Source organism: Mustela lutreola, chromosome 8, assembly GCF_030435805.1.
Source record: "Mustela lutreola isolate mMusLut2 chromosome 8, mMusLut2.pri, whole genome shotgun sequence".
NCBI lineage: Eukaryota > Metazoa > Chordata > Mammalia > Carnivora > Mustelidae > Mustela > Mustela lutreola.
Genome location: NC_081297.1, coordinates 131,384,041 through 131,405,622, shown reverse-complemented (window position 1 = coordinate 131,405,622; position 21,582 = coordinate 131,384,041). Strand labels below are relative to the sequence as shown.

The window sequence follows — 21,582 nt, the reverse complement described above, 5'->3', positions numbered from 1 at the left end:
AGTGGGATGAGAGGAAACAGTTCCCATCTCCTCCATCCTTCCTTCTCCTGGTCCTCCCTCCCTCACCACTCTTTAAAAAAAACTTGAAGTACAGTGACATAATGTGCATCAGAGACACAGTAGAACACAGTGACTGAGAACATGGGGTTGCAGTAATTGAATTTAAATACTGGTTCTGGGGGCGCCTGGGTGGCTCAGTGGGCTAAGCCTCTGTCTTCGGCTCAGGTCATGATCCCAGCGGCCTGGGACCAAGCCCCACCATCAGGCTCTCTGCTCAGCCGGGAGCCTGCTTCCCGCACCCCCACCCCCATGTCTGCCTCTTTGCCTACTTGTGCCTCTCTCCCTCTGTCAAATAAATAAATAAAATCTTAAAAAAAAATAAATCCTGGTTCTGTAAATATTAGCAGTGTGACCTTGGGTAAGTTATTTAACTTTGTTGTGCCTTAATTTCCTTTTTTAAAAAAGTGGGCATAATAATACTCAATTCATAGGGTTATGGTGATTAATCAGTATATACATAAAATCTCCAGAAATATAGTGTACACTGAGTACCTGCTAATATTACTAACTTCCCCCCCAAATAAGAATTGAACAACCAGCTTGCCTCTTGACATTTCTTTTCTTTCTTTCTTTTTTTTTTTTTTTTCAATTCAAAGTTAATTGTGTTTCACTGGCATCTACAACTTGTCTAAGTTCAATGATTTAGTCCTTAAATTGACTCATAAACTATACTTCCTAGGCTAAGCTGGTGGTCTTCCCCATAACTCCTGGCTTTATTTCATCTGATTGCCTTTAAACTCATTCAAGAAAAAGGACATTGGCCCAGAGCTTTTCATAATAGAGCTTTTACTCCCACACATCTCCAGTCTGCAGCACTAATCGGATTACACTTTGCAAGGTTCACATTCTTACAGAATCTGGGCTCTGCGTGCCACGACTATGAATTAAATCTAGCTGGGTACAGTGCTCAGTGTGGATAAAAACAAATAAAGCTGTGAAAAAGCAGGCATCAATACTCTATGGGAATGAAATGGCAGCTTTCGGCAACAGCTTATAGCACCACAATTTAAATGAAATGTGGAGATGGTGAAAAGAGAGTGGAACAGGGTAATGAAAATGATTCATTGAAAAATGAGGAGGGGCCAGAAGTGGAGGGAAGAGAAGGGATGCTCCTAAAAGAAGCTGGGGTGTGGAAATGGGGTGCTTAAACCCTGGATCTGTTGCTTATCAGCTGTGTGATCTTCCAGGAATCACTCACCTGTTTAAACCTTATTTTAAAATGTACTAATCATCATCATCAACCATCTTACTGATGTTGTTAGGAAGCCTACACATGGTGTGCACGCAATGCTTTGCAGAAACTGCCAGGTAAACAGTGTCATTAGCAACTTCTTAAGGACAAGGGAGGCTAATATAAAAGTGATGGAAAGCAGAGGACCTGGGCTTTTAAAACACTATGGTGGAAAAAAAGATATTCAAAAAATATCTTAAAAACAAAACCCCTGAGACACTGGCTGAGGGTTGGGGTAGGTGAATAGGCCTTCAGTGGGGTAACCTGAGGAGAAGCAGGAGGACAAATCATGGACTGTACAGGTTCTACCACATATGCTGGTCCATGCTATGTGCTCTTCAAAATGACAGAAACAAATACTCAAATGTGGATAGCAGCTTGTACCCTCTTCTGTTTGGCAGAACAACTCCTGAAAGATGTGTGTATCCTAATCACTCGAACCTGTGAATATGTCATGCAACACAGCAAAGGGACTTTGCAGATGTAAGCAAGTTTATAGACCTTTAGAGAGGGAGAGCATCCTGGATTACTCAGGTGGGCCCAACTTCATCATATGAGCCATTTCAAAGGAGAGAACTTTTCTTAGCATAATACCCTCTAGCTAAGTGAAGTCAGTCAGTCAAAGACAAATACATGAGTTCATTCATGTGTGGAACTTAAAAAACAAAACAGGTGAACATAGGGAAAGGGCGGGGAAAAATAAAACAAGATAAAATCAGAGACGGGGACAAACTATAAGAGACTCTAAACTCTAGGAAATAAACAGGAGGTGGGGGGGGATGGGGACTGGGTGATGGGCATTAAGGAGGGCACTTGATATAATGAGCGCTGCATGTTGTAAGTCACTGATGAATGACTAAATTCTACCCCTGAAACTAATAATACCCTATATGTTAATTAAATTGATTTTAAATAGAAAAATAAATAAAAGGAGAGAACTTTCTCTATGTAGACATAGCAAAGAGGAGGCAGAAGGGGACATCAGAGAGATTCAAAGTGTGAGAAGGACTCAACTGGGCATTGCTGGCTTTCAAAAGCCAGCAGCCAGGGAGTGCAAGCAGCCTCTAGAAGTTGAAAATTACCTTTGTCTAAGAGTCCTAAAGAATCTGCACAGAACTGAATTGTGCCAGCAACCTGAACAAGCCTAAAGATTATACTCCCTCATGGCCTCAAGAAGAGCCTTAGCCAACCAACACCTTGACATTAGCCTTGAGAGACCCTGAGCAGAGAAATCATTTAAGCCTCCTCCCCTAGACTACTGACCTGCAAAATTATAAGATGATAAATTTGTGTTGTTTTACGCACCTAAATTTGCAGGAATCTGTTACAACAGTAATAGGAAATTAATACACCTCTGAAAACAGTCTTGATCTGATCTTCTCCTTGAGACCTGGCCATGGCTGGTCAGGCTCCCTATGCTGAGGCTAACACTCCACATGCTACTCCACCTGCCAGTTCCCAGCTCTGAGAACAAGGATCTGTTTCTCTGTGGCTGGATGACTATTGGCCACTCTTCAACAAACACTCTCATACCAAACTTGCTTCTTAGGATTCACTGAGGATCCTCTTCAACAGTGCAAGATAAAAACACATAGTGCAAGAACCACCAGACTGGAAAGCATGAGACCCACGTTGGGTTTCTGATTCTGCTGTTTTTTAGATATTACATGTTGCTGGTGATTTGGGCAATAGTATCTTGGCTATATCCTAAACAAACTTAAGTTAATAGAGAGCTTTCCTTTTCACAATATAATGGATAACCTTTCATACAGATGAAGGACTCTGAAGTTAAAGTAGGTTCACAATTTGTTGTACATCTCTCTAGTGATAAGTCCTATGCTGAGTAAGTGACTAAACCTCTTTGAGTGAATGCACCCATTTCATGAGTCAGTGGTGAGGACTTACACAAGATAACAAATATCAGGTGTCTGCTCATTGCCTTATATGTACAAAATGCTCAGTTCAGTGGTGGTGTCTACGATGAAGAAGATGATGAGGATGATAAACTATTATGTAGAGTTATCAATGGGAATTCAAGAACTAAGATTCTCACTTCTATATTGAAGTCTGTGCCCCTATCTCCATCTAATAAACTTCCCTAAAGAGGCAATCCTGAAATTCTCTTAGTTACAGAGTTGAGGAACCAACTAACTAGAAAGTATCCAATTTGTCTCTTAAATATAGGAATTGGGCATACTTAATAAAGTCTTCACTGACTGGGAAAAGCAAAGAGAAAATGTTGGCTTATTGATTTAGTATTGATTTTGGTTGGACACATTGTCACTGTTCTATTTCTGCCGTTTATTGAGCCTTATAGAGGCTCATTTATTGAGTATTATAGACTATATAGGAAAATCAGTAAGGAGACAATTGATCAGTCATGCACTTGGGCATTTCTAGCCTTAACTTGTCAAGCTAGTATCTGGACTAAAAGATGGATATTTTTATAGAAAGTATTACAGTAAGTTCAGCCACCACCACCCCACCACCCCACCCCTGCCAAGTTCTGGTTCATGACAGGTCAGATCCGGCGTGGCTGTAAAGAGTTGGCAGCCCAGCACAGGCAGATGGGCACAGACTGCCCATTCTGGTGTGCTGCACCTTCCCAAGCTGTGCCTTGGAAATGTGCTGTGGGAAGGTTCTGCTTGAACCTCTTTGATTTTTGGTTCCCTCAGCTGCAAAGGGAAGACTATCCTATTCACCTTAGGAGTGGTGATAATTAAAGGCCACATGCCAAAGGGCTTCACTCCCTGCATACTAAGCCATCAATAGGCCTTTATAAATTACCTGCTGTGTGTAGAGCCCCAACCTGGATGCTGTGGGTATACCCTGAAGAAGACAAGGCCTTTCCCTTGAGCCACCAGGACCCAGGAGGGAGTTTGTACTGACAACTTAATTAGGCTAAATGAAATGAAATAGGCTACTCCAGAGACACCTGCTTTTCCCCAGACCAGAATATTAGAATAGCATCACATTTCTAACAGATTACATTTTCAGGGATGATATACCTAGAGGGAACATACAGATAAACTTTCCTTTCTTTCTTTCTTTCTTTCTTTCTTTCTTTCTTTCTTTCTTTCTTTCTTTCTTTCTTTCTTTTTCTCCTTCTCCTTCTCCTTCTCCTTCTCCTTCTCCTTCTCCTTCTTCTTCTTCTTCTTCTTCTTCTTTTTTTTTTTTTAAGGTGGAGGCACCACACAGAGCCCTACATTGTAATAAATGAAGCCCTCCTGGACTGATAACAGTTAGACAGCAGGAGCCTTGAATTTCTTTTTCCTCTTCTGAGAGCCAAGTCTCCTATATTTATAGCCTCTTCTTGGATAGGAGTTAGGATTCTTTTAGGTCACAAGGCTACTAACTGGGGCACAACCTAAATATCTCATAGCAGATTCCAAAGGCTTTGGAACATTTACATATATTAATTTTTTAATACTAGGATATAAAATATAAGTCATTTTGTCATTTATCTGTATATGCAACTGATAAGATTACAACTGCACTGAATGTATCATGTAGCAGGGGCAGCAGACATTTTGCCCAATGACTGCAAAGGATAACATCAGGCAGGTGCATATGGGGGAGTGGACGGAAAAGGAATGAGAAGTAATGAGACATTAGCTACAAACCACTGACCATAATCCAATTTGTTCCTTTGTAATCACATCTTCTACTGACTCTATTTGCAGTATTTAGCAGAGGCAAAAATGGGGGTGGGGGGCGAAAGACGGATGATAAATTCTCTTTCTTTATTGAATAGACAATTTATAAGGCCTATAAATCTTCCCAAAGAGTCAAAGGAGCATTTAATGGACCAAGTACATGATGAAAATAGCATTTAATCGAAAAATATAAATCTGAATTACATGAGTGTATTTTATGGGAGTCAGGTGATTCTCAAAAATAAAGATATTTGTGAAAAGATGCTTTATGTCTCTGCCTGCTCAGAAATTTTATAATATAATTTCCCTTGGCTTTAAAGGAGATAAGGTTGTTTCAGGGAGGCTTTTGCAAAGCAATGAAATTATTATTTAAGTGGATGAAACTAAAACCTAAATTGAATATCCATATTTAGTATGACAAGAGAATTTTAGAATACTGAGTCAATGTTTTATTACTGGTGTACAACGAGGACAGCCAGATATAGATATGCCCTTCAATTTGGCCTATCAGAGCTGTCTACAAAGGGATACTTTCCATTGTCTAAATCTGTCCTGAGGTGAAACAAGACTTAAAATAGATACCAAAATTTCTGACAAACTGCACTTTAAAAATGACACCGGACATTGGGCTTCACTAAGGTATACCACTACAGTGATGTGGTAAGCAATGAATGTCTTAAAAGGTAATCTGAATTGATGGGTCATACTACCAGTTAGTTAGGATTTCTCTTCCCTTCATTTGTCTGAGTCTTCCAGTGACTTCCAATGCCCGAATTCTTTTATAGTTATGATTTATGCACTCTTATGGCCTGACTTTTTCAGGCCAAAGATGACTGTTCAGTAAATTGTACTTTCAGTTCAAGAAACAAGGATTTCCCAAACTCCTACTCACTCAAAACCTCTCTGCTGCTCATGGAGAATATGTGATTGGTCCCTTGTCACACAGTCTCCTCTCCTCTGCTTCCTTTTCTTGGCTACTGTTCTTAAGCCTGTCCCTCCTCTATTTTCCTCTGTCTCAAAATTTATGAGGGTAGTATTGATCCCTCATTGCCTCTAATTCATCAGGGCCTTCCATCCCCCACCAGCTGTAATCTGGTTTCTATTACCCTCCTCTCTGCAGTCCTCATTCTCAAAACATAGTCCCAGATCAGCCACATTAGCACCATTTAGGATCTTGATAGAGGTGCAAAATATTGTGCCTCATCTCAGAAACTCGTGGAATGGGCTAGATAAGCTGAGTACTAAAAAACCCTGAAGATAATCCTGAGGTCCACTCAACTTTGAGAATCATCTCTCATGGAGACTGCTATCATGGTAGTTATCACTAACTTCTAAATATTAAAAATTGATTCTCATCTCTCAGCCTCCATCAGAAGTTGAAGAACACCCATTTTTATGAGAACTCTTTCTTGGTCTCTTTGACATTGTCCTCCCTTAGGTTGCCTCTTTCTTAAATTATTATTTTTCATTTTTCTTCCATCTCTTCCTGCCTTCTTAATGAGATTTTCCAAGGACTTGCCATTGGCCTTCTTTTTGCATTTTAGTCCTTCCCTGGGGAACTCTATCCACTCCTCTGACTCAAGTCATGACTTCTATACTTCAGACTCCCAAACTGGATTCTCTAGCCTTGCTCTCAATTGCTTTGCCATCAATAGCCTTGTTTTTCTCAATTGCTTTGCCATCATTTCCAGAGGGCCTCAGGACACCTATGTGTCAAAGACCTACTGTGAGTTATAATACAAGATTATTAAAACAAAAATCATCATCTTTCTCACCATAGCCATATCTCTTCTGAATTTCCACTCTCCTTTTACCATCAACAATTTTCCAATTCCTTAGATATGGAAACCTCTTTCTCATCCCCCCCCATTTCCAAATAATAAGTCTTTTTGCCTATAATTTCACAATCTTTCTCATACATTTTGCCTTTTTGCTCTGTAGATTATTTTTCATCTATCCAAGGAGAACTGTAATCTGAACGTTCTTTGGAGTAAAAACTGAAGGGACAGAGAGATTATGGCTTATTTTAAGGAAGAATTTCCTAAAAGTCAGGTACCCACAGTTGTGTTCTGAAATTCCCTGTCTCCACAGATGTTCAAACATGGGCTGGCTGACCATATAGCAGAGGTTCAGGTATCTGCTGAATGGCTGGACTTGATGACATTTGATGTCCAATCCAAGTTTGAGATTTATGGTTCCTTTTACACCATTTTCTTTCAAGCCCTCATTGCTTACCTCCCCTCCATAGTGAGGGCAAATGTTTCAGTTCCAAGTCTGTGTCTGACACTTCAGCCACACTGGTTTTTCTATGCTTTTCTTTGTGATCTCCTTTTTCCTCATTCAAATCTTCTCACATGTGTAGAGATTCATTTTCCCACTCACCCCATCTATTATGTGCTAGGTACCAGAAATATAGAATTGGATAAGCCATCCTTGCCTTCACATACCATCCAGGTGGAGAGGTGGACATCAACACCATAGATTAGAGGACAGGTCCAGCAATCTTGTGTTTTAATAAGCCCCCCAGGTTATTCTTTTTTTTTTTTAAGATTTTTTTTTTTTTATTTATCTGACATAGATCACAAGTAGGCAAAGAGGCAAGCAGAGAGAGAGGAGGAAGCAGGCACCCCACAGAGCAGAAAGCCCGACGTGGGGCTCGATCCCAGGACCCTGGGATCATGACCCGAGCCGAAGGCAGAGGCTTAACCCACTGAGCCACCCAGGTGCCCCACGCCCCCCCCCCCCCAGGTTATTCTAATGCTGGTTAAAGTTTGAAAACTATAGAGGACTACTGATATAGGCTAATATGTTATCTTGGGATTTTATAGAGGGTCATTATATGACAAGGGACTAATCTAAATCATGGTGAATCCAAATGCCATGGCTACAGTCTAAGCAAAGAAGCACTGCTCAGTAAAGATATTGCACAGGGAAATTTTGGAAAACACATCTTGGTTTCTTTGGATGTCAATTCTTATATCATACTTTATTGAATGTACATGCATTTGAGTAAACCCACTAGAACATGTCAATTACTCTTATATTTTGCACAGCACATAAACAGAGCAAACATAAATCTTAATTCTCACAGAACTGAACAAAAAGGATTTTCAGAGAAATGCAATGGTCTCCAAATTTAACCATTAGCTCAGCTCAGGGTAAATGATTACATAAGACCAATTAAAATTTTAAAATTAGATTTCCAGTGATCACAATAGAATTGAATTATAGGACATCATTGATGCTTCTCCCTTGTTCCCTAATGTCTCAAAAAATTAAGAAACAAACTTTAGAAAGATACATAGTACATTAAAGGCAATCTTTAGCCAGTAGAATGTTGGGTGGGTGGGGAAGGCTAAAAGAAAAAAAAGGGGGGGTAGAAAGGGCTTTTGATAAGGTAATACATCTGCATACTTTATTAACAAAATGTTACTAACATAGGAGGGCCCCACCCATGGGGTGGGCTAGACAGCTATCAGCTTTTTGAGATGTTGATTATTTACACTTCAAGATTTCAAGTTACTTATGGTGGAGGGTGGGGTTATGTAGAAAAAAATAACATTCAGACCAAAGATGTGCTGAACATCTGGGTTTTTTGGTAATTTGTCTAAGAGAATAGGCTAAAGACAAAAAGCAGCCCCAACAGAACTGCAGATAAATGCTGTCCTTCCAAGTGTGGAGAAATCATAGGAAAGATTCTGAGAGAAACATTCCCATCTTGCTTTTTTCTTTTCAGGCTAACCTGAAATAGCGATTTTTGGATTGCCCTTGGAAATCACTTTTGCCATGGGACAAAAGCTCATCCTCCCCAGCTCGTATTCCTTGTCATTGTTGGAACAAACAGGCCAACATATCAAACACATCATGACAAAGCATGCTACTAACCTGCTCATGAACTTGTACCGGCGGGGCAGGTAATAGATTTTTCTCCTGGAAGAACAGCAAAAATGAAGCCAGTCGAGAAGAAAACCCATCGTCAGTTACAGTTTGAACTAGCAAGGAAGGAAAGGAGATTGAAGATAGAAGCCTGTAAGAGGTGAAGAAGAAAAAACTAAAAAGAGATTAACAGTGAGAAATGTAGTGGGAACATAGGGCATGCATTTGAGTCATGAAATCTTATGAAATACTGTCCATTGATATTTCATCTCATTATCATATTTTTTTTTTTCTTGGTCACTCCTTGCCTACATAGCCAGTGCAGAGCAATGATTTGGGGCAACTGGTATTTGTATGAATTTAGCTGAGGTCAGCTTTTTTTCAAGGAATGAAGAAATGGATTGCCATCTGGCTGGCAACATGCACAATTTAATGGACATACTATTATATTAGCTAATATTTACAGAGCACTTTAGTTTACAGAACCCTTCTCTCCTTTGATATAGACAAGGTAATATAAAAAGATGTATTTTACAACTAGTATGGGAAGAACACTAATCAGGATCAACATCCTGCTGCAAATAACCACACTAGTGAATACTACCTAAACACTGGCCCTAATATAGGTGAGTTAAGTAGATAAAACAAAGAATCTTGGAGGGGAGTTGGGGAAAATTGGAAGGGGAGGTGAATCATGAGAGATTAGGGACTCTGAAAAACAATCTGAGGGGTTTGAAGTAGCCGGAGGTTGGGAGGTTGGGGTACCAGGTGGTGGGTATCATAGAGGGCACGGATTGCATGGAGCACTGGGTGTGGTGAAAAAATAATGAATACTGTTATGCTGAAAATAAATAAATTTATTTAAAAAAATACAAAAAACAAAACAAAACAAAGAATCTTGGAAAAAATCCGTTAAAAGTGAGACTGAGACAAACCGTAAGAGACTCTTAATCTCACAAAACAAACTGAGGGTTGCTGGGGGGGAGAGGGGGTGAGGAGAGGGTGGTGGGGTTATGGACATTGGGGATAGTATGTGCTATGGTGAGGGCTGTGAAGTGTGTAAACCTGGAAATTCACAGATCTGTACCCCTGGGGCTAATAATATATTGTATGTTAATAAAAAAATAAAAAATCATAAAAAAATGTGAGACTGTTAAGGATGTGTTGTACTTCTTTATATCTGCATTTTTAAAGCATTCCAGATAAAATTTAGGATGTAATTTGAATGGGGAGCATATGGATTAGATATTTTTAAAAAACTGCAGTCAGCCTTTTCATAGTTAGGGCTTCCACCAATGGAGTAGTAATGAAACTGATGTGGTTTATATGTATTCTGATACTATGGAAAATGGGAAGTCTACATACAGCTTTCTTTGTAGATCTGTGAAAACTTAAAAATATATTCATGTTTTTAATAGGTAAAACAATGGAGACAATAAGAAGCAGTGGTTGTTAAGGGTTTGTTCTGGGGTGGGCAGCACAAGGGATGGACAGATGAAATTAGGGCAGTGAAATCATTCTGTGTGATACATAATGGTGGATACATGATATTATGGATTTCTCAAGACCCACAGAAATATACAACTCAAAGAGTGAACCTTAAACTGAACTATGGACTTTAGATAATAATAATAATACATCAACATTGGTCTATTAATTGTAACAAAGATACCACATTAATGCAACATAGTAACAATAAGGAAACTGTGAATGGGATGAGAAGAGATATATGGGAACACTGTACTCTCAACTCAAATTTCTGTAAACTTAAAAATGCCCTAAAATTAGTCTATTAATTAAAAAGAGTCCATATTCATGGACATACAGGTATTTAAGAAGCAAATTTTGTTTACAACTTCCCATAAGAAAATTATTTTTCAACTTTGTTTCAAACATTATAGGGATAAAAATCCAAGAATACTAAACCTGGGATTCAAAAGTGTAATCTACAGAAAAAAAATAAATACATATAACATTCTTTGAGGCATCCACATGTAGCCAAACTGATATTTGTACATTTTGTTGAAGTGATATGGCAGAAAAATTCCTCCTTTGGAAATACATAGATCTTCTTAGGCTACAGTTATTTATCTGAAACACTGGATAAAATAATAGCACACACTTTAAATGCATCAGGTTGTAGCTAGTGAAGCTATGCTTAGGTAAAATCACATCAATATTTATGAGAGCAATTAGTGTCCACACATAAACAGTATTGTCTCCTAAAACTGTCTTGCAGAAACCCCTACATTTAAAAAGAACATTATTCATAGTTATTGTGGTTATCATTTATTCCCTGGATCACATTCTCTTAATAAAGGAAGTATTAATGTTTCTTGAAGGCAGCACTTCCTTGTTATGTAATGAGCATATAGGAGTGTTAGTTATGATACAGTCAGGCCCTTCATATATGATGTGCTTCCAGGTACAAGGAACTTGCTGTGCGTTAACACCGCTCAAGTTACAATTTGCTTGGGTTCTTGGCTTGAAAAGTGTGTTCTGGCAGAAGGTTTTGTGAGATTGCTCAGAGGGATAATGTATCAATTTCACTAAGTTTTACTATCACACTTACATCAGAATGTAGACTTTTGATTGTTGGCTATAAGATGTTGGTCTGATATATATGACTGTATCTAAGCACAGATTTCATTTTCCTTTTGGCTTTTATGTGTAATATAGCATTAATCCATAGTGGACATTTATAGCATTGATAAATAACTGGCTTTAATTATAACTATAGTAAATAAGTTTCAATGAAAACTAAATTGATAAATGACTCAAGTGATTTTATATATTTTTTAATTCTTGGATTCTCAGATGTCTTTGTTACATTTTAAATACAAAAATAAACCAAACCCCTCAGATTGGGGGTGGGAGGTTGGGGGAACCAGGTGGTGGGTATTAGAGAGGGCACGGATTGCACGGAGCACTGGGTGTGGTGCAAAAATAATGAATACTGTTATGCTGAAAATAAATAAATAAATAAATCGAAAGTTCAGAACTATGGTTATCTCAATTCCTTTGAGAATTTTGCCTCAACATAAACAGATGCTAGAAATCCCAGCCTGTATTTTGACTTGGTATCAGAATATAAAGGCCAATAAACAAAGAAAACAAGATACACCAGGGAGATACATTACAGACCTCTGAATAGAAATTGCCCTTCTCTAAATGGGTCCCTAGCGCCTCTCTGTCTCTATAATTTTCTACAGCTCATTAGGTGGTATATTTTAGAATTGGCACCAGTTTGCCTGGTTTCTGTCATCTGACTTGTTCTTATGGGCAAATTGTGGATCAAAAGTATTTAATTCTTTATTCCCATTAGAACTGTCCTTGGTACTAAATCCCTCCATCTCCTTTAGAAGATTCCATTATTTACTTTCCATATATCTTGGCATTTATAATTTCAAGTTTAATACTTTAGCAAATGCAGATCACTTTTCCTTAATCTTTATGGAAAATATGAATATTCACTATGAGATGAAGGTAAATTAATACTTTAAATAACTAAGCAATCCACATAAAGTATTTTCTAATTACCCTTGGGAAAAATACCAATGCTTGTGCTTGTACAGCATTTATGACCCGACTTTTTAAAAATTTAAAAATTTAAAAAAATTTTAAAAGTGTATCACATTTTTATGAAATTTCTTGAACTTGCTTTATTGGAAGCAGATTTGAATGTCAGTAAAGACCTGCACCATTGATGTCTGAAGTGTGGCCATTCAAAGCAACAACACACAGGGCTTCTGAAAATGGCATTTTGGAAATGAAAATCCTACTTGGAAAAGGCTTCTTTCTCACAGGCACTTGACATATCTACCTACTAAGGACTGAATTAGGCAGGAATTTTCACAAAAAGTCATGAAGTCATTAGAAGTCATGAAGACTTAACGCATTTCCTAGATATTTTAAGAATCCTCTCTAATACTACTCCAGTCTGCATTTCAGTTTTATTTGTTTCAACAGAGGAGCATATTAGTTTTACAAGGAAGCAGCAGAGAGTAGGGAAATACATATTTACACCTACCTGAAAGGCATTCTTACATTCATTTGTTCTGCATATCTTCCAAGCACTTCCCATGGGGCATGCAACTTCACAAAGATAATGTCACTATTTATTAGAGAGGACTGAAACAGAAAAAAGAAACTAAATTGAAAAGTATATCCAAGTCTCCTATGGCTTAAATTGAATTGGAACTTAGAACACATGAACCTATATGGAGTTTAAGATTTGGGGCATTCTTCAGCAAAAAACTGGGTCCTTACATGTGCATCTATTCATTCAAAAAATATACCACTGTGTGTCAGGCACTGGAAACCCAGCTGTGAACAAAAGAGATATGAATGACATTTACATTCTGCAAACTTACAAACAAAAAAAGAAATAGGCAAAAAAAGTTTAAAAGAAAGGGATGAATTCAGGTAATGATGAATGTTCTGAAGATAATGAAGTTAATGGGAGAAGTTATAGGGATGGGGTCACACTACTTTGGGCAAGGGGTTCAGAAAAGGCTCCTCTGCAAAGAGGACATACAAATTTGAGACAAAAAGGAGCCAGGACTGGGGGAAAGCATGGGATGAGTGATCTAGGTACAAAGACCCTAAGCTGGGAAATTGCTTGGTGTGTCTGATGTTCTAGGGGCAGTAAGGAGAGCAGGGTGGCTGGAGTGTATACATCATGAAAATTAGCATAAGAGGCTAAAAAGGTGAGGGGAATCAGTCTGTGCAGTGCTTTACCAGCCCCAACAGAACAACTGAACCCTATTTTAGGAACACTGGGAAGTCATTTTGAGTTAGACTTTCAAAGATCACTGTGGCTGCTGCATGGAGAAAATAATGTAAGGAAGGAGAGCTGCAGCAAAATCAGAGAGAAAAGATGCTTTCAACCAACCAGGCAAAAGCCAAAAATTGGTGGTGGTGCAGAAGGAGGAACTTGATGTGAGTCTTGACTCGGGGTCAGTGTCAGGGAAGGCTTTTTCAAAGGACTGTGTTCTTTGGCCCAAAACTTCTGCCTCCTCTTGGGCTTTTAATCAATACAACACATAGAGAGGGAAGTAAATGATGACTTTGCATTTTATTTTTTTAAGAGATTTTATTTATTTGAGAGACAGAGAATGAGCAAGAAACAGCGTAAACGGAGGGAGGGCCAGAGGGAGACGGCCCTCCTTGCTGAGCAGGGAGCCTGACGTGGGACTCAATCCCAGGGCTCTGGAATCATGACCTCAACTGAAGGCAGACACTTAACTGACTGAGCCACCAAACCACCAAGGACTTTGCATTTTAAAAACCACCCAACAAGACCAAAAGGACTTCTCCAATTAGATTTTCTTTGGAAGTTATTTCCCAGGGGGAGGGCTGGGTTGTGGAAGGAGGTAGAAGAAAAATGAGAAAATAGTGAGCCAAACCAGCTTAAACCAGCAAAATGGACTATTATTTATCCGTATCTTTTTCACACGGCTCATTCTGGACTGCATGCCATTTAAATTTTTATAGTATAAGAATGTCAACAGATGTGTTAGGCTTTTGTGATTAACCTCTCCTTGTAACTGTATTCATAAACAGTCCAATAGTTTAACATGCTGGCAAAAATAGAAGCCCAAATTTATGGGGTAAATTTGCACTATAGAGAATTGTTTTTAAATTCCAGATGATGTGCAATTACAATTCATTGCTCAAATTCTCATTCAAAGTCATCTTGCTGGGCTTATAAATATTGTACTTAATTTATAAGAATTCTTCAAGATATTATGAAAATCAAATTGGTATCAACTACAAACTTCCCAGGGACTCTGACAGGACTAAATTTCCCAAAAGGAGGAGGACCTGGGCCCAAATCCACCATGGTGAAGAGCACCCTTTGATATTGGTCTAAAAAACCAAACATTCTGGCAATTCAGGCTAAAATGAAGTTGTATATTCTAGCTTGGGACAAGCAGACCTCTGACTGTAAGTCTCCTAAAAACAAGGAAAGTTTCTATTATTCACAGTAAAATCCTCTGGGTCTAGCACAATGCCTGGTCCAGAGGGAGCACACAACCAATACTTTTCTAATTCAGAATATGGTTAGTGAAATGTGAACAGTTAGTCCTGACCCTGATGAAAGTTGTTTGTCCTGTGAAGCAAGAAGTAACTTCAGATGAAGTGACTCTTAGAACCAACATATCTGGTAACTGCAAATGAGGAGCCCAGCCAGAGCACAGACAAGCTAGTACACACTGAAGATGTAATGGACCAGTGCTGGGTCTCTTTGCATGAACTGATTTTCTATTTAGTAACTCATTATATCCAATCCTCTCTGTACTGGGTGCTTAGAGCTTTGTAGCCAGGGTGAGTGGGAATGAGCTCACAGGTGTCAGTGTCCATACAGAACATGGAGAAATAGCACACACCCACGAAAATCTCCATCCTGTCCCTTTCATGTCTGCAGATGCAGATCTGAGATGGTCTCAGCTTATAAGTTGAGTTTTTTGTACATCAGAAAATATTGACACTTGTTTTCCAATATATAGTATAGTTATCTAAGTTATAAAACAAAAGAAAGACTTCATTTTCTTTTAAAAAAAGGATCTTATTGTTTATATTAAAGACATACTTTAGAGTCTGGGAAGGTTTTGTGGCTCTCCCACCTAAAATGTTAATCGTGTAATGGGAATTTAAACTCAGATTTCCACAAGATTCTACATTCACTTGTTCTTTCTTCTCTCATCTTCCTATGATACAAAGAGGGAAACTGCACAAGGAATATGTTAATGTGAATGATTCAAAGACTCAACTGAACTATGACTTATAGCAGAATATCATCTTAGGATATACTCTCTCCATGAAATTATTGTAATTGCTAGGTTTACAGAAAGTAAATATAGTAGAAGACAAATCATTTTGTATATCTCCATGAATATATAAAAACATTAAAGAGAAATCATTAAAATATTCTACTTAGGGCACATTTTAAATGCTACAGTTCTGTGCATGGAAAAGCCAAGTTCATTATCTGAATGCACACAAAATCAACTAAAATTCTAATGTGGGATCTCTTCCATTTTCTGCATAAAAGTATAGCTGTTTTGATTTATTCAGCATGATAAAAACAACTTCATTTTGCTTATTTCAATTATAACAATAATTATAAAGCCATCACTTTACTATTATCTTCTAGACCTTTGTAATTTTGGAAGCACTTTGACATTGTTACCTCATTTTACTCCTACATAAACCTTGTAAGAGAGGCTTTTTCTTTCAATTTCTTAGAGGCGGAGAGAGAGAGTGGCCAAGTAATTCACTCACAGCCAAACTGAACATTTATCCCAGATACAGTTAACACTCACATCCCTTGGCTCCCTTGTCAATTCTACCTAATAAATTCTGAGGTTTAAATAAATAAATAAATCCATGGCTTTGTACATACATTGAAGATACCTAATTTCTGAACTGTTCATTTATTAGTTTATAAAAAATAAACTGAGTTCTATATCTTAGAAAACAAAGCAACAAAAATGAAGCAATATTAAGCTATTAAGAACGGAAATTTTATTTGAGACAATTAAAAGTTATTTTTATAATCTTGAGAAAATGTTAGCTGAATTCCCTTGGATGACGATGGATGACTATTCATAGGCTGTGTGTGTGTAACTTATTACTTGCATTCAATTTTTCAAGGAGGAACTGAACTTCAGCCCAGAAAAATAAATATGAAACAGATTACTGCTAATTATATGGCTCATATATCACTCTTTTCTCTACCACTGAATGATTACACTACATTTCTAAATGGGTTTTTCCTCATTATTTAGCATTCCTTTCCACATAAATCCTAGGGTGCAAGTGACAAAGCGAAGAGAAATGAAAATGATTTTTGGAAACAGAGTTTCATTAATATCCCATCCCTTAGGTTAGAAACATGGGAAGAAGAAAACATCCTGAGAAATTAAGAAGTAGAATGGAAACTACCTGCAGTAGAAATAGATAACATTCACAGAAAACATTCCTTCTTTCTTTCCTTCATTCAACAAGATCCTTTCAACACCTTCTAGGCACTTGATGCTAGCAATGCAGGATAATATATGTCCTGGTCCTGGGTATGTCCTGGGTAGGCCATGATTTAGTAAGGGAAATTTACATCAAGCAATAGCAAGGAAAAGAAGAAATATCATGCCATTTTCTAATTCAGGCCATCTCTCTAAGACACATGTATGGATGTACACATATTTACATCTCATGACCCTTGATACCATTGCTGAGAAGGAGATGCTACTGGGGTGACAAGTTTGGAAGTGGGGGATAGAGATAGAGTACAAACTCAGTTTTGGAAATGTTAACTTTCAGTTACCTATGAAAAGATGCCTGTGGGTAGTTAAGATAAATTAGTCTGGAGTGCAGGGGAGCAGTCTGGGCCAGAGATATAAAGCAAGCATGGCCAGGACATAGATGGTATTTAAATCTATGGGATTTGAAGAGGTCACTTTGAGAGCCAGTGCAGGGCTACATGGGTAGTTGAAAATCAGAGGTTAATTTAAGAATGCAGCCCCTGCATTTAAATCTTTGAAGTAAATACCTAGTAGTCCAATTTCTGGGTCATAAGGTAAGTCTATTTTTAATTATTTGAGGAACCTCCATACTGTTTTCTAGAGTGGCTTCACTAGTTTGCATTCTCACCAGTAGTGTAAGAAGGTACCTGCACCCTGATGTTTATCACAGCAATATCCGCAATAGCCAACCTATGGAAATAACCCAGATATTTATCTGCAGATGAATGGATAAAGAAAATGTGGTATTTATATATAATGGAGTATTACTCAGCAACCAAAAGGAATGAAATCTTGCCATTTGCAACAACAAGGATGGAACTATAGGGTATTATGCTAAGTGAAATAAGTCAGTCAGAGAAAGACAATTATCATATGGTTTCTCTCATATGTGGAATTTAAGAAACAAAACAGATGAACATAGGGAAAGGGAAGGAAAAATAAAATAAGACAAAATCAGAGAGGGATATAAACCATAAGAGACTCTTAGCTCTATGAAACAACTGAGGGTTGCTGTGGGGCATGGGGTAACTGAGTAATAGGAATTAAGGAATGTACAGAATGGAATGAGCACTGAGTGTTATATGTAACTGATGAATCATTAAATTCTATCTATGGAACTAAAATTACACTATATGTTAACTATATTGAATTTAAATAAATTCAAAGAGGAAAAAAGCTAAAAAAAAAAAGAATGCAGACTCTGAGGTCAGATTATACATATTCATGTTCTTATGTGTCTCTCTTACTAGCTCTGTGATCTTGGGCAAGCTGTTTAACCTCTCTGTGCCTTAGTTTGTTCAACTGTAATATGGAAAATGATAGCAAAATCTAACTATGGAATCATATTAAATGGCATAATATGGATAAGATGCATAGGTAAAACATGTTAGTTATCATGATCTCCAAGAAGGGCCATGTCATATTGATGATGTTGGGAAGAACACAGCACTCCTAATCATCCAAGTTACAACCTATAAATAAGGAACCAATACCTGAAGAGAATTTTTGACTACAAGTCTAAGTCTGAAGAAACCCACAGAGGCAAGCCCCTAATTCCTGTCTCAGGTGGCTCCATGGCCCCCAGGGTCTCTTACATGTACCTTTAAGAACATTCATTCATTCAATAAGATTCAACAGACATTCCTTGAGTACTACATATCAGATACTCTGCTCAATCTCCAAGTAGACAGAATTTAGAGCAGTAAACAAACATTAAACAACAAATGAACATATGATTTAAAATTATGAGAAGTGACAAAAAGGAAAATATATAATGCTATGGGAGAGAAGAACTGGAGGCCCCTGACTTTAGATTGCCTGGTTGACTTCTGAAGGTATGGCATCTAACCTGAGATCCAAAAGATGAGAAAGTGCTAACCATGGAGAAACCAAATGAAGAGCATTTCAGACAGACGGAACAGCAAGTAGGAAGACACGGAGATTGTACCATAAATTGAAAGACTCAGGTGACTGGACTTTGTAGTGTGAGTTTGGGAGAGTTACCTGAGATGGAGTTAAAGAAAATGGCTATGGACAGATTATGCCTGGCTATGTTCAATAGGGTAAGGAGTTCAGATTTTATTTTGTAAGGTTACTAAGAAGTCACCAATGGGTTAAATGCAGAAGGAGAAGAAAATTTCTTCTTTTATAAAGTGTACTCTGAATGTCCTGTGGAAAAATGTCCCGGAGGGAACACAAGAGTTGGAAGGTCAATAGGAAAGTTATTCCAGTAGGTCAGGTGAGACAAGATGGTAGCTAAAACCAGAAGGTAGATGTAGTGAGGAAAAAATGGGACAGTGCAGATTAATGTGGAGGTAGATTTCAAAGGATTTGGGATTGGTCAAATGAGGAGAGGAAAAAAAAAAATCCAGTGTCCAGATTAGTATGCATGCTATTTCTTCAGAAATCTGAAGTAAATTTTGTTACTCACATTTCACGGATGAGAGAATTTCACAGGTGAGAGAAGTGGATAGATGGTAGTACAACACAATGAATTAGAAAAGAATCACAGAAAAGTTTCTGTTTACTTTGGGATATGCTATATTTGAGATCCCTGGGAGATATTTACATACAGGTGTGAAGTGGACAAATGAGTATATAAATCTGGCTCAGGGTGGAAGGGGGGAGATGAGACTTATTAACTTGAGAATTACAGACACACCATTGATATTTAAAAGCACAGAACTTGATGAGGTTACCTAAGCAAGTAACAAAGATTAGGCACTAGGGCACATCAACATTTAGAAGGTCTGAGAAAGGAGGAAGCAACCATCAAAGAAGGCTAAGAAAGTGCTGCCCGAGAGGTAGATGGGAAACAACAAGAAGAGGGACAAAATAGAAGCTGGGAAGGATGGAGGTTTCTAGAAGGATGACACTCAGGAGCCCTTCCCTCAGCTACCCCAGGCTGCTGCCTGAAGTTGGCCTTACACAGTAGTGCCATTTGTCTCTTCTTTGCTGCTGCAGCTGCCTCTTTGAGCTTGCTGACACTGCTGCTGGCCCTGGCTCTGAAGAGGTTGCAGAGCTCAGGTGGAACTGTGTCCAACAGCGTTCAGCTGGTTTCCTGAAAGGAAGCCAGGAGCTTTCATGAGGAGTTAGAGCTAATTTCAAGGAGGGCACACCAGTACCAAGCCAGGTCTCTCCCAAGTGCCTCTCCCTGCCCTCATGCAAACCAGCAGCAAAGAATGAAGCCCACGAATGGCTCCCTTTTCCCACTGGGGACAGCTGTCAGTCCTCTCAGAGAACTTTGTCAAGGAGTCAGAAGTGACTTGAGTTTGTGCACTGTACCTGGAGTTCCCGGTCTCTGACTGCATGCTCTCCACACTTCTCCCAGGAATTCTCAGGCAAAAACTCCTGACGACCTCCTAGGATTTCTGAGATGGACATGCCGACTGACCTCCACTCTACCTCCATGCCCTCATCACACACACACATATGCTGATTTCAAAGAAAAAGCTCATTGCAATTTGAGTTTCATTTTATATCTGTGATACAGGTCTGAATGAGATCATGATCTTATACACAGTCACACATGGATAGTGCGCGCGCGCGCGCGCGTGTGTGTGTGTGTGTGTGTGTGTGTGTGTTACATAAAGGAAATATACCAGAAATCACATTTGCCATAGAAATCTCATTCTGAGAAATTTTTATCCATTTATTTTCATTTCAGGTCCATGTTCACTAATTTGTTTATATTAAAACAGGATGGTGGCAATTCTTAAAAAGTAGCAGGAGAAAGAAAAGTAATTTAAAAGGATTTGGTTAATCACTTATTTACCAAACATTTATTACATGTCTGTTAATCACTAGGTTCGCATTAAGAAAGGGTCATTTGTGTTCTAATGAGGCAACTAACTCTGATGTGCCTTGGCCTACACAAAAAAGGAGAGAGTTCCTATCCATGAGAAACTAGTATCCTAGCCATGAAGAAATAATAACTGCATGTGATCTTCATGGCTAGGAGAATTTGAGGAGAATTATAAAATAAGAAATAAACAAGGCATGACATGTAACCTTTCTCTATATATTGAAAAAAAAATAGAGTAGTGGAACCACATGGTGTAATGGTTAAGTCCTGGATTTGGAATCCCTAAGCTTTGGAATCCAAGGTTCAACAGCTAGAAATGCTACCTTAGCAGCTGGTGAGGCTGAGCAAAATATTTCATTCTGTAAGCCTCCATTCTCTCATATGTGAAGTGTGAATAACAGAATTTACTTCAGATTTTTTCTGAGGGCTACATGTTTTAATGCATGCAAGTATTTAGTTACTCCCTTGTGCACTAAAGCGCTCTTCAAATGGGGAAGAGGGTATGTGATGCATCATCAAAGACATTTGAAAAATTTTCATAGTTAAAGCTTTGACTGAGGAACAAAAAAGGTCACTTTCTTCTAGCCTGACTTGCAAATTTTGGCCATGAATATATAGTGATGGAACATTAGGAATAAAGAGGTATTTGCTTGGAGGGACTAGGAAAGGCACCTGCATGTGAGAACTGAAGATTGTTCCTCTCCATGGATATCATGGAGTGAATGGTTGGCTCAAGGGAGCCTGCCTCTCTTACTTGCAAGCTCATTAGATTCTGGTTTCGTCTAAAATAAAAAGTAAGATTGGGGTTACGTCTGTACCCAAAAGGAAGAGGGAACAGGTGGAATGAGAAAAATGAAATGGAGGTCTGATTGGAAAGAGTCTCCATAGGTCTAGGACTGTCCACAGCACCCTGAGAAGTCTTGGGGG

General features: G+C 38.4%; 1 protein-coding gene across 6 annotated transcripts in view; it reads right to left on the bottom strand.

The window, feature by feature from the left end:
• Positions 1-21,582, bottom strand: part of ANO4 (anoctamin 4) — a 469,407-nt gene that overhangs the window by 158,637 nt on the left and 289,188 nt on the right. For 5 of the 6 annotated variants that reach the window (XM_059186643.1, XM_059186644.1, XM_059186645.1 and 2 more), the window contains 2 exons: positions 12,854-12,954; positions 8,833-8,877 (listed from right to left, as the gene is read on the bottom strand). In XM_059186643.1, coding sequence (XP_059042626.1) covers positions 8,833-8,877; positions 12,854-12,954 — 146 coding nt within the window. Of the gene's footprint in view, positions 1-8,832; positions 8,940-12,853; positions 12,955-21,582 lie in introns of those variants that run through there. The other variant, XM_059186649.1, reaches the window with a different exon arrangement.